The sequence below is a fragment of the Talpa europaea genome (assembly GCF_964194135.1).
Source record: "Talpa europaea genome assembly, chromosome: 14".
Lineage (NCBI taxonomy): Eukaryota > Metazoa > Chordata > Mammalia > Eulipotyphla > Talpidae > Talpa > Talpa europaea.
Window position 1 is genome coordinate 9,274,891 of NC_140082.1, and position 14,077 is coordinate 9,288,967.

Here is a 14,077-nt window from a genome sequence, read left to right on the forward strand (position 1 = left end):
CCTTCCTAGGGATGTAGTATGGGGCATGGAGCCGAGGGTTGAAGGCGTTTCACTCAGTGATTAAGATGCTTCCCACGTGTAAAAATGCATTCCAGAACTTGATGTTGGGATACTTGTGCTCGGCCTGCTTCCCGTGGAGACCCTGAAGCCTCTCGAAAGCAAGAAAGTAGCATCTTGGGCATAGGACTTAGAAGGCCATGGCAAATTGGTGGATGGAAGGTTGGGGGCCCTGTTTCATTTTCCCCATGGATTTGCGAGTGATGAGGGATCATTCGGAGGAGGGGCATTAAGTTGGAGGGGCATTGTGAGTTTTTGAAAATTATTTTCATAATGAGCTTTTCTCCATATGTGAAGATGGTACTAGTCACCCATTTCTTAGCTGATTATCCAAAAGGCAAGGAGAGAGATGTCGTCTTTCTTATCTTGGTGACACAAGTGCTGTCCCCTGAAGAAAGCTGGTTGGGATTAGCAAGTCATTTAACAGCCAGTTATGGTTGCTTCTGAACTAAGATTCAGATCCCATCTGTGCTCCAGGTACAAAAAAATATTCAAGGGGGCTAAACTTGTCCATGGGAAGTCTGTGGCCTTTATTTCTTCTCTAGGATGAAGGGAGCAAGGGATCCAGAAAAAGGTAACAGAGACCCAGAGATGATTTATTCATTGTATAAGTATTTGATGTGTGCTACACTGTGCCAGCCAGTGTTCTAGATGTAAAGGGGCGAACCAGGGGGACAGGATCCCTGCTTTTGTGGCATTTACATCCTAAAGGGAGACAGATGATAAACAAGTCAACAAACATGTAAGTAAGTAATAAGTACTGCGAAGAAGCTACAACAGGCCAGTGTTACAGTGGGTCAGGAGGGCAAGAAAAGACCTCTAGGAGGAAGTGACATTTGAATGAGGGAGCTAGCCAGAAGGAAAAAGCATCCCAGGGGCGAGAGAACAGCCAGTTCAAAAACTCTGGGTATGTCTGAGGAACAGAAAGGTCAGTGTGACTGGAGGGACTAGTTAGAGAAGAAAATGGGGTTGGAAATGGGTGACCCTCCAACAGGCAAAACCTATAGGCCATGAACACAGTGGATTTTAGCCTGCTTGCAATGGAAGCCATTGGAGGCTCAAACATTTTCTATTCCCCAAGCAGGACTGATAGTTTGACAGTGGGACAGAATACATTAAGATCATAACTGTCCTCAATAATCCCAAAGACAGATCAATGAGGGGCTAATCAGAGATTTGGGGTGACAGAGTCATATGTGTACAGCTACTCACGATGCCCCAAAACTTATTCTCGGGTGCAAGGCATCTCATGGACTACTGACTTAAGTGTCTATCCCATCCAGGGTTTGGAGTCTCTGGTAAGCGTCCCTGAGCCGTGTGCATACCGTGAAAGAAGAGGGAGGCGCCTGCTTTCTCTGGGAGCCAGCGGTCACTCCCTCAGGAACCCTGAGTGCCCACGTCAGGGGTCATCAGCATGGAGTTCTGAAGTCCATGTGGCTCCTCAAAGTAAACCAGGTAATGTGTCTCCCTGAGAATTGACATCTTCATTACCATCTCAGGAAATGTGAGAGCTGGGAGGAAGCTTGGGGTGTCACCACTCCCACCTTCCCATTAACAAGTGGGGAAGCTGAGGCCACAGAGAAGTTACTGATTGGTCCAAGGTCACACAGTAGGTTAGGGCAGAGTCATTCTGCAATTTGGGCCTCCTAACTGCAGGTCCACAGCTCACTTCCCCTCATCCAGCACCTCTTCACTGCACGGTTCACTGCTTTCTCCTCTCCCGAGAGAACGTCCTCCATGTCTGAGTCTTCAACATCCTTATCTGTGGGGTGGGGTGATTACGCTTTCTTCACGCAATGGAATGTTAAGTTGAGGGTTGAATGGCGTAAAAGATCATCGTGTGATTTGGAAAATGTCAGCAAGTTCGGGGGATCTAAGACACAAGGTTGGCTTTCTCACAGTTCCCAGGGCAATCTGACAGTAGGGAGATTTTGGGACCCTGGCTCACATCCTGCATTCGCTTTCAGGTTTTAAGGAAAATGCAGAGACGTCACAGCAGCAACGCGGATAACGTGCCACCTGAAAGGTAAGCATCCCCGGGTTTGATTATAGCTGAGGATTCTGGCCTTCAGGGGGTCAGAGGCAGCCCACAACTAGGTCAAATAATACCGGCCTCTTGGGGTAACTTGTTGGAAGAGCCAAGGAGACCTAGTTGGAAACAGCTTTGCACAGCAAGGGCCTTACGCTACTCAACACATGATGACTAGCTGTTGTCTCTATGGTTATTCTCAAAGCGGTGTGGCCAGAGCTCCACTTGACTCTTTTCTCAAGGATTGTACCCACGGGGTTTTAATTATGGTCGTGACTGGGGGAAAACATGGAGAGCTAACACTATTGAAAGAAGACTTGTTACTCATATTTTCCAAGAAAGGGGGCAGCCACACCACGCTGGGCCCTATGGGGAAAGACCCCAGCTCATCAGGAGGCAGTAAGGAGCGAAGGAAAACCGTAGGTTTTCCCTACAAAGCAAGGCAGAACAGGGAAACAGTTCAGGATTGGCTAGTTTGAGTAATGTTAGTGGACTCTGGCTTTTAGCAGTGATCCCTGTTGTCTGGTACCTGGCTCTGGGGGTTGGGGGTGGGGCGGTGACTAGCTATGTGAGAATTAGATGAAAGAGGTGGTTGGGGGTATGGGCTCTGGATCTCAGGGGAGATGGAAACAACTTTGGCTGTTAATTTGGTCCTATAATTAGTAGATGCCAAATATACAAATACAGAGTCTAAGAAAACACAGTTAAAACACTCATGAGCTACAATTCTATCTAGTTAAGCCCAAGAGAGAACACGCTGTGGGACCTACCCCCGGGTGGTGACAGCCTCCCACCCCGCCTCCTTGCTGGCACAGACATCCAAGGAGCAGGCAGCCAGGCTCACCCTCCCTCACATCCATTCTGGGCTCCCTGCAACCCTGAGGTTGACTGCAGAATCAGAGAGTCCACCTGCCTCAGCACTGGGGCTAAGTTTTGCATCAGGCCTGTCTGTTCCGCAGAGTAGATTACTGACCTTACGTTGGAGACCAGTGGCCAAAATCCAGCCCAGGCACTTTCCACCTAATGCTGCCTTCGACAAAGAACTTCATCCTGAGCTTCTGTTTCCCCACCCATCAATGGCAGATAATAAAACTCAGGTGCTTATGAATGAGTGCGAAAATGCACAGACACAGCCTCCAACATTGAATCAACAGGCCTGTGCAAGCTACTCCAGCCTCTGATGACAGCGTTGCTTGCTGTCTGCTCTAGCAGACAGGAGATCTTTGGGGGCTGAGCCCATGGCCGTAAAACGACAGCCGCTGTGTATTTAGTGCACCCTCTGTACCAGCTTCTCAGTAGCCTGGCAGGGTCAGGATGACTTTTATCACTGTTTTTACCAAAGAGGAACCTGAAGCTCAGAGAGGGAAAGTAAATAACCTAAAGTCACACAGCCAGGAAGGACCCTAATCTATTCACTCCCCACTAAAGTCTGTGTATTTCAGCTGCCTCCTCTAGCTGGGTCCATTCTCCTCCTGGACTGCCTCACACACTAGCCCTTAAGTGGTTAAGTTAGAGGCACAGCCTCTGATCCACCCCCCCTCCCCCAAAGGAATATTCTTTCCCGATTAAGCTGAAATCTCGGCTGGGTACTGGGGAGGCCAAGGGAAGGGGGACCAACTATAAAAAGCCCTTGGGTGGGTTGAGTCTTCCCGGTTGTACTGAAGGCCTCCTGAGTCTGGGAAACTCAGCATGCTGGTGAGCTCTGGGGTGGGGGGGTAGGATGGCTTTTCAAGGCCCTCTGGGGGGCCAGGATAGAATGGGATGGGCCAGCACCTGCCAGGACTCTGCTTTCTGAGCTCAGTTCTTGGAGTGCAGAAAGAGCTCAAGACCCTTGGGGACCATAGCCATGGTGGCAGTTGTTGTTGTCACAATTAATATCATCATTATTATCCAGAACCCAAGGGAATAGGACCACACATTTCTTGGGCTTTTGGAGCCAGCAGGGATGGGCCATGGAAGGCCGGGGAGGGGATAGCCATCTTCAAGTTCCCTCCCTTGCACTGGGGTTATGATTACTTGCCCCAGGGTCAAGTTCGTGAAGCCATGGAGGCCAACCCTGAGTCTTTTCTAGACCAGCATCTCCCCAGCTGGGTTGCACCAGTGTGCTGAGAGATGTTAATAGGTTTTCCATGGCAAAAAGGAATTCCATGGTCAAGTAAGTTTAACAGTTGCAGGGCTGCATAGAGCCTCCAGCATGTGCTCCTTCATTCTGTCAAACAGTATTTATTGTGCATGTGCTGTGTGCTGGGTCATGCTGGGTAGGAGAGATTCAATGAGCAACAAATAATCATGGCATTTGATGTCATGGACAGTCTGAAGGGCTGTTTTCAGTACTGACGGTACCTTACAACCACCTGGGGACTTTGAAGAGATAAGGATGTCAGGGCCCACCCCCAAATATTTTGATTCAGCTGGTCACAGTAGGACCATGGTACCTCTATTTTTGAAAAGTTTCCCCCTAATGATTCTAATGTGCAGCCAGGTTTGAGAGCCCACAGGTCTTGAGGAAGAGAGAAGCGGTAAAGTGACCATGTGATCAATCCCAGGCAGGGGAGGTGAGGGCAGTAGTAGTGGGGACTGTCTGGGGTGGTGGGGGTGCTCCACCAAGCTGGGATCTGATGGATGGACCTTGTTTACCAAACTGGGATGGGGTAAGGGTAGGGATGACATCCCCAGGAAGGGGACAGCCTGTGCAAAGGCACTGCTGTAGGAAGCCCCCTTGGAATAGGACCCAAGCCCTTGGGGCTCTACTGTTTTCACTAAAGGTGTGGGAGGAAGCTGCCACTTTTATTACTTGTATTTGTTTGCTCGGGCTTCTGTGACAAGGTGCCACGGACTGGGGGCCTTCAATAGAAAAACATTCTCTCCCAGCTCTGGAGGCTCCAAGTCCAGGGGCAAGTTGTCCGCAGGGCTGGTTTCTCCTGAGGGTGTCTCCCTGGTTGCCCACAGCGGTCTCCTCCCAGTGTCTTCATGTCATCCGCCCTGTGTGTGTGAGTCAGCATCCAGATTTCCTCTTAGGAGGACACCAGTCATATTGGACTAGGGGTGGCCCAAATGACCTCATCTTCACGTAATCACCTGGAGAGACCCTGTCTTCAGATACCGTCCCATTCTGCGGGACTGGGGCTTAGAGTTTCAACATAGAAATGTGGGGAGGCACAATTCAGCCCCGAACATCACTGATACAGTTATTCCCTCTCCCCCCTCCGCTGGGGTCCCATCTTTCTGTGCTGCTGACTTGGTGGGGCTTTCTCTTCCCTGGCTGGTCCAGAAATCGCAGCCAAGCGCTCAGCTCTGAGGCAAGTGTGGATGAAGGCGGCGTCTTTGAGAGTCTGAAGGCAGAAGCAGCCTCCCCGCCAGCGCTCTTCTCCGGCTTATCTGGCCTCCCCGCGGGCAGCCTCCCGACTACCCCGTTCCCGTCCAGCCTGGTGCTGGGCTCCGCGGCCAGCGGCGGGGACGTGTTCATCCAGATGCCGGCGTCGCGGGAGGAAGGGGGCGGCCGTGGCGAGGGGGGCGCCTACCACCACCGCCCCCCGCATCACCACTTCCACCACAGCAGCCACCGCGGGAGCTCGCTGCTGCAGCACGTGGGCGGCGACCACCGCGGGCACTCGGAGGAGGGGGGCGATGAGCAGCCCGGGACCCCCGCCCCGGCCCTGTCCGAGCTCAAGGCCGTGATCTGCTGGCTCCAGAAAGGGCTGCCCTTCATCCTGATCCTCCTGGCCAAACTGTGCTTCCAACACAAGCTCGGTGAGTCCCAGGAGATGTAGGGTTACAACCTGGGACTCTCCCGTGCCCCCTCAACACGCAAGAAAGGGGATCTTCAGTCCAACTGCCAGGAGAAGGCGGTAGAGAGACCCTCTTGGGGCAAAGTGCTTAGGAATATGGGATTCTGAGTCAGACTTCAGTTCAGATCCTGGCCATCCAGCAGTGTGACTTCAGAAAGTCACTCACCTCTGAGCCTCAGTTTCCTCATCTGTTCAGTGGGACAGAAGGGGGGACACGCTGTGATAGCAGCTACTCAGCTGTGTGAGGGAGTGGCATGTAATAACTGTTCACACTTGCTTGGGTCTGAACCCCACCTCAGCCCCTGCCTAGATGTGTGATGCTGAGGACTTGATTTAGCCTCTCTGCGCCTCGGTCCATCATCCCTAAATGAGAATTATAGCAGTAGTTCCTGAGACTGCCGTGGGGTTAAATGAGTTAATATGTGTAAAGCACCTGGCAGGAGTAGGTGCTATGCAAGTGTAGGTTATGTTCTTTATATTCGTTTTTAATACATGTAAAGTAGTTGACATACAATCTGGCATATAGCAAGTACTCAATAAATGCTACCTGTGACATTGGAAAGTAAAATAACAATTCATAAATGCCATGCCTGACATACACACTTGACATTCAGTAAGTGGCTTCTGCATTAACATGGCTGGTTACTGTTATTAGAAGTTGCCGCTGCTTCCTACAGACTCACTGGGCTACTGCTTCAATCCTGTGGTAGGAATTTCTTCATGACCTACTGTGTCCTTGAAGACACTAGGCCATCTTCTCTTAGTTGCCCCTTTCTAATGAGTTCCAGCCGACTCAGCTCATTCTCCTTCTGGGGGTGCTGTCATGTCAGTCCCTTTCAACTTCTAGAAATGAAATCTGGAGTGTCCACCCCTTCTGGCTTTGCATTCCAGCAAACTGTCCACTAAGTCTTACTCTCCAGTGTGGCCATTTTCTTTTTCAGTTGGCAGGTGATTTGGTTTAATCCAAGAGTGTAGAAGCAGGGTTGTGGGCTATTCCATTCTATTTTGTATGTTTTCGATGAAGAAATCACAGCTTTTGTGAAATTGAGCTAGAGGAATACCTGGAGTCCATGTGCAGTTAAAAGAGTCGCCAAACCCCAGGCATGAAGGGCCCTGAGCTTGCGTAAAAGCAGAGTTCTATGTACGGGCAACAAAAAGTAGGATTTGAAATGCCAGGCTCAGAGAATTCCAAAATTGTAGGTTGGCAAATTATGGAATCAAATTCAATTCCGTTCCCCCATCTGCTGAGGTCATGTTGTCTATCAATCAGGATTTTTCTCCTGTAATGTTAAACTTTAATTCCTGATGGAGTGTGGTGTGTAATGAAAGCATGTACTCTCGTTACAAATAACATATCTCAGATACTGTCTCACTGCTAGAAGTTGGAGCTCATAAGCATTATGAAGTAAGTCCTGTTCCTATTTTGTCTGTTTTATAGATGAGAAAACTGGGGCTCAGGGAGGTGGGGTAATGAGCCCAGTCGCAGAGACCAGGCAGCAGAACCTGGATCTGACCCCAGGTGTCACCAGACTGCCCGGCCCATGCGCCTAACCCAGTTCTATAAAATCCCACAGTGGCCTCCATTCTGTCCCAAGTCAGAGGCTAAACTCAGAGTGGCCCAGCATTCTGAGCAATTTCCATGGCAGCCCAAGTCTCCCAGAAAGGGGGTTTTCTCTGTCTTATGTGATTACCCTGTCAATTCTTGGGGATCAGAAATGTGTCTTTAAATGTCGCTCATGGCCCCTGGTGGGCCTGGGGCCAGGCCTGGAGTCTGAGCGGGTGGTGTCCCCTCCTCTGTCCTGCAGGCATTGCTGTGTGCATTGGGATGGCCAGCACCTTCGCCTATGCCAACTCCACGCTGCGAGAGCAGGTCTCTCTGAAGGTGAGTCTCCATGCCTGTTGAGCTGCCATGACTAATGAACCCAACCTTAGTGGTTTAAGTGGCTTAAAACAACACAAATGTATTATTAGTTCTATAGATGGGAAGTTTGGGGTGGCTTTCTCTAGCCTAAGATCAAGGTGTCAAGACTCTTCCTTCAAGAGGGTTGGGAGAATCTCTTCCCTTGCCTTTTCCAAACCCACCTTCTTTGGCTCACAGCACCTTCCATTTTCTTCCAGTTGGCACTGTTGCACCTCTGTGGCCATCCTTCCACATCCCCTCTGACTGTCCTCTTCCATCTCCCTCTTCCGCTTTTAGGGATCCTTGTGATTATATTGGGCCCAACTGGATAATCCAGAAGATTCTCCCCATCACTAGGTCAGCTGACTAGCAACCTTAATTCCCCCTTCAAATGTGACCTAACACAGTCACAGCTTGCAGGGGTTAGGATGGAAACATCTTTGGGTGGCCATTCCACCCCAGGCTGATCCCCAAATAGAACATCGGCATGTCCCCCAAAGCCCCCGCCCATTCTAATTCTCCTGATACTTAGCCTTTTAGCTCAAGCCACCCTCATATTTGCTGAGACATACAGCTGCACCACCATTGTCCCGAATGCCTGCTTCTACCTGCTCAGTACTGTGCCCAGTACAGCCATGCCCTTTGCACACCTTGTCTTGCTGATTCATCCCAGCAAAATCATTCATATCTCATTTTCCCAATAGGAAACAGTCACTCAGAGACACAAGCTCCTTCCCTGAGGTCACACAGCCAGTATAGTGGCATCAGGATGTGAACCCAGGCATTAATCCCGGAGCCCATGCTCAGCCCAGGTTCCAATCCCAGTTGCTACATCCACCTGCAAGCCCTCAGACGGGAAGCATACCTTAGGGATTTCAGCATCAAGTGCTGCGTCTGGAGAAGCCACTGTTCCCGGCATTCATTGAGAAGATTAAATGAGACCGTGCATTGCAGGTGTTTAAAATGGTCTTGGCATTTAGCAAATATTAAATCAAGCTATTTCTATCAGATGCATGTGATCCCGTGACAGCCACCCATCAGCTTGCTCAAAAGCACGTGGGCCTCTCTGGGGCAAGGAGGGCAGCTCAGTTGCCACTCAACACACGAGCAGGTTTAGGCCCAGCGCTGGGCATGGAGCCAGAGGTCCTTCCTGACCCTTAGCCTCATCTTCATGCGGACCCCTTTCTGCTGCTGTCGGAACAGCAGGTAGATCCACTCCACAGTGGGGTCCTTTGGGCCCTGGTCCCGCTCAACTGTAATAGCATCTGAACGGTGCCTGGACTTGCATTTTAGGGCCAAGTTGATGCCAGGATCCACAGTTGGGCTTCTAGCAGCTCCTTGAACCATATGCAGACACAGGAGATAGGGTGCCTGTCTGTGCATATTTTCTGTAATAAAGTTTAGGAGTCGTGCTGTCCTGCTGGAGAAGTACCCCCTTTGTCCTTCAAAGTCTGGCTTCTCAGGCGTCCTCCTGCTCGTCCACCTTTGGCTGGGATTTACAGAGGATAAAGCTGGAATCTATTATTTATTGGGGTAAGAAAGTGCTGCCTCGTGGATTAATCACATTGATGAGAGCAGTTGGTTGTTGGTTGGAGGTGGTTTCTAGGGTCGTTAACCTTGACCGCTCCTGAAATAATGGGTGGATGGAGATGCATTTATTTTGTCTCCTCTATGGAAATGTGCATCGTAACAGTGTGTGGGGTGCTGAGCTATGTCTGCAGACAGTGGAGCATTTACCGAAACCGCAGGGAAGGTTACGCTGGGGAAAGTTATGACCTCATCTTATTCCAGCAATGCAGCCGCCCTGGTCCAGGAAAAGATGAGCTTTTGAGAATCAGCGGCATTGGGGTCTGCCTGCGTCTCCTAGGGCACACGGGTGGGAACATGACTGGCTCTGCGCTTTCTCCAGAAATTTTCTACATTTGCTCTCAGGCCAAGAAGCTGCTGGGAAACGGCAAACAGAGATAGTTTTCCTGGGGGCTAAACAGAAACAAGGCTGGAGAAAGGAAAATGGATTGTGAAAGGCTTCAACGGCCATGTGCATGAACTTGGATTTGATCCCGTAAACCTGGCTCTGCCTTTATTGAATTGTCAACCCGGGCAGTTGCCAAGAGGACCATGCTAGAAAAAGTCAGAACAGAAGTTTCCAACCTGTCGATCTGTATCAACTGCTGAATTATAAAGTCTGAATAATAGGTGCCACCATTCAGGGAACTGAAATCTGAACCTGTAGCAGACAACATTTTACTTGTATGCATTTGACTTCATTCTTGCCGAAACCCTCATTTTCAAATGAGAGCACTGAGGCTGAAAACATGTGCCCTGGTGGCACAGGGGTTAAAGTCTCAGCGCTATCTAGCTATCTCCAGCCTCTGCAGAACAAGTTCAATCCCCAGCTGGCCAGGGAGCTGACCCACATGGCGCAGCAGACCTCTCCTGTCTCACCTGCTGCTCCCCTCAGCAGTGTATTTCAGTAGATCCACCTGTTCTGCTCCCCGCTCTGTCTCTGGTGAATCCCATCACCCTTCCTCCCCACCCCCGCACCTCTGACCTACACCCCAGTTCTTGTAGGCATAAATAAATAAAAATAAATCTAAAAGAAAAAGATGTGCCCTGAGCAGGAGTTACTTAACCTCTCTGTGCCTTTGTTCCTTACAGGAAATGTGAATTAACATGAACTGCATGTCAAGTACTGTCCTAAGTGTTTCATGTACATTAATTCTCCCAAGTCTGAGACGTATACATGATATGTCCATTTTACAGGTGAAAAAAGGAAAATACAAAGAGTTTAAATAACTTTTCCAGGATTAGTCATCCCCCAGGTAATAGGCTCAGATTGGATCCTGGACCATACAGTTCCAGAATCCATGCTGCTAACCACATGCTCTCCTGCCTTTCTGGATAATTCTCCAAACAGGTTTCAACTTTTCTGTCACTTCTTCTGTGATCATCCCTTGGGTTCCAGCATAATGGGAAGAAGTCAGCTCCCTTCCCTTCGCCATTAACCCTGTTTCCTCCAAAGTTTTGAGAAAGGAACAGGTTGTTGCTTATCAAGGAATATTCCGGAATGTTCTGCCATATGCGTTTTTGGCAGCATCCCCACGAATCTCTTGCTTTGTTTCCAGGAGAAGAGGTCAGTGCTGGTCATCTTGTGGATCTTGACCTTTCTGGCAGGGAACACCCTGTATGTGCTCTATACATTCAGTTCCCAGCAGCTGTATAACAGGTGAGCAAGGGAGTCTGACCTCTAGTGGGAAATGGCAGGGGTGGGGGCGTTCTTTGTTGGACTTGGGATCTATGACCCCTTCACTTGGAACAATGTGCCAGCACCACGCTATAGCTTTCCAGTTCCCCACATATGTGATTTTCTATTTTCTAGCAGCCAAGTAGAAGACAGGGGGAAGGGGGTATGAAATTGGGGGAGTGCTGGCCAGTGAGGGCACAGGGTGGAAATCTGAGCCAAGCTTTCAGATCCCATACATCTGTTTTGAAGATGGACTTTGAGGAGTGAGTAGTTTCACCACTTTCTGGAGCCACCCCATAAAAGCAATTTGGGGAGTTCATTCCAAGGCATCACTGTGCAGCTCACACACATTAGCTGTCCAGCCCAGAATGTCAAGGTCCTGGTGGACAGTGTAGCAGGTGGAGTTTCCCAGAATGTTGGATGAGTTTCCAGCTCATGCCATTCTCTGGGCATGATCACACTCACAGGCTCAGACCTCTGTGCCCCCATCAAAGCAGGACCAAGTCAAGCTGGCAGCCAGAAAGAGAAGGATATAAAGTGATTAAAAAGAGGCAGAGCAAATTAACAGTACTGAGACTTCTTCCTAATGGATGTGAGCAGTCTAGAGCATGTTGGTAAGTGATGCCAACAGCCATTACCACGTTTTTCCGTTCCAGTGACCCAGCAGGTATCGATGTCCCCATTTCACAGATGAGGAAACTGATGCTTCATCCCAATAGGTAACCCATACCCACAAGCTTGAGTCTTCCCAGGATTTGAAGTCTGATGACCAACCTCAGAGGGTCTTAGTCCTGCCACTCACCAACCTTGTGCCCTTGCCAAGTAATAGAACTTTCTAGAGCCTCCCTTACTTGCCTTCTTTGTGAACTCAGGACGAAGTCAATTCTTGCTGTAGCCACTGGACGGCCAAATGTTATATGTACACAAAAAATATTGAGCACCCTAAGTCATTAGACACATCATTACCACATCATAATTGACGTTATAGGGCCTCCCCGGTGGCGCAGCGGTTGAGCGCTGGGTTGCGAAGCTGCCCACAGCCTCTGTGGCGCCGGTTCGATCCCCGGATGCTCCTGGGCACCGGAGGAGGGTCCCACATGGTGCGCAGACCTCTCCTGCCGCCCGCTGCTCCCCTCAGCAGTGTACTTCGGTCCTTCTTCCTGCTCTGCTCCCCGCTCTGGCTCTGGTGAATTCTCTCACCCTCCCGCGCTTCTGACTGTACCCAGTGCATGTATAAACAAAACACACAAACAAATAAATAAATAAATAAAATAAAACATGCCTCTATTTAAAAAAAAAATTAAAAATAAATAAATAATTGACGTTATACCTCTGGAGGGTGGTGCCTACTGAGCAGCAAAGCTGGCAGTAAAATATACCCGTCCATTGAAGTTCATATGTACTTTAGAAATAAGTGAATTATGTGGTTACTCTGGGGAAACCACTTTTGCACGCTTCTCCTCCAAAACCAAAAGCAGGAAAAACCATGAAGATGGTAGACCCAGAGCAGTGATTACCGCATGTCTCTGAGATAAAAGTGGAAAGTGGAAGGTATCTACTCATCAGAGTGATAGAGAAGCAGAAGTTGGCAACACCCACCAGAGCTGCGAGAGCCCCAGGGAAGACAGGAGCAGAGCCAGTGAAGGGAGCTCAGGGCTGCAAACCTCCCTCCGAATTTTAACGTGGGTGGCCACCCAAACTTAGAGGCCAGGACTCCCACAGAGACAAGACTGGGATGTGGAAGGACGCTGGGAGTGTGTGAGAGATTGCCCAGAGAGATTGTTTGCGTGATTAGCCCTGCTATAATTCTTTAAGGATTTTTATCATAATTAGAAATAGATTATTTTAAATAAAAGCAAAAAAAATTTTTTTCAAGCCAGTTTGTTCAGAGGATACTACAACAGTCAGTTTGCCCCTGTTTCTGCCAGCCTAGCAGAGTCCACTACGTCCTCACTGAGTGTGGCTGGTGGGGTCTTGGAAACTGCAACTTTAAGCAAAGCATTGTATGATGAAGCCAGGTCCTCAAATACCATTTTATTCAGCATCAGCCAGGATTTTTTTATTCCTGTCGACGTCATCTTGAAATGGCATTGAATGACATTGTGGAATGTTGGAGCATTCAGAAAGCACCCTCTCTGTTTCCTGCTTCCACAGAGGCAGGTAGGACTCGGGCTGGCCTTTTTCGGAACCTCTAATTCAGTGGAAAGAAAAGAGGGGTGCACAGAGAGGGTGCTGATTCTAATCCTAGCTCCACCTTCCAGCTGAGCTGCCACAGGCAGGTGATTCCACCTCTCAGCACTCAGTTTCCCCAGCTCCAAATGGGATGATCATAGTATCCACTTCGTGGAGTCTTTGGGAAGACAAAATGAGTTAAGGCACGCCAAAGTATGTAGAGTAGGACCACGATGCTATAAAAAGCCAAGATGTTTTTGCTTCTATTGTTATTATGAATAACATTATTGTCCTCAGAAGTGGCAGAGAACAGTGGTGTTCACAGTGTGGTCTGTGGACCTGCGCCAGTTTGAGAACTGCTTGTCTGTCTCCAATGAAGTAAGCACAGAATTGAGTGTGAGATTAACTTACTTGGTCACCGATGGATGAAAGGGGTTAGGTTAATGCACTCCCAGTAGCTCTGCTGCAGAGTGAGGATTGAGAGCGCTGATGGCAGGCAGGAACCTGGACTCAAATCTGCCTCTGTCCCTTAATAGCTGTAGGACTCTCTGTATGTTACTTTTCTGCTATGTGCCTCAGTGTCCTCATCTGTAAAATGGGGTAATACAATCTTTCTCATAGAGTTGTTTTTTTTTTTAAGATTTATTTATTTATGCATACAAGATCTGGAGTACAGACCAGAGGTGTGGGGGGTGAGAGGAGTCACCAGAGACAGAGTGGGGAGCAGAACAGGCAGATTGACCTAAATACACTGCTAAGGGAAGCAACGGGTGAGCCAAGAGGGGTCTGCTGTGCAATGTGGGCAGCTCCCTGGCTGGGGATCAAACTCATGCTGCAGTGGCTGTGGACAGCTTCATAGGCTGTGTCTTAATGCCTTGTGCCACCAG

At 49.3% G+C, this 14,077-nt stretch overlaps 1 protein-coding gene across 1 annotated transcript in view; it reads left to right on the plus strand.

The window, feature by feature from the left end:
* Positions 1–1,488: 1,488 nt before the first annotated feature.
* RNFT2 (ring finger protein, transmembrane 2) overlaps positions 1,489–14,077 on the plus strand; it is a gene marked incomplete at both ends in the record, with an annotated part of 54,395 nt that continues 41,806 nt past the window's right edge. Inside the window, 5 exons of the mRNA XM_084253252.1 lie at positions 1,489–1,512; positions 2,025–2,083; positions 5,358–5,836; positions 7,680–7,756; positions 10,900–11,000. Of these exons, the coding sequence (XP_084109378.1) occupies positions 1,489–1,512; positions 2,025–2,083; positions 5,358–5,836; positions 7,680–7,756; positions 10,900–11,000 (740 nt within the window). The remainder of the gene's footprint in view (positions 1,513–2,024; positions 2,084–5,357; positions 5,837–7,679; positions 7,757–10,899; positions 11,001–14,077) is intronic.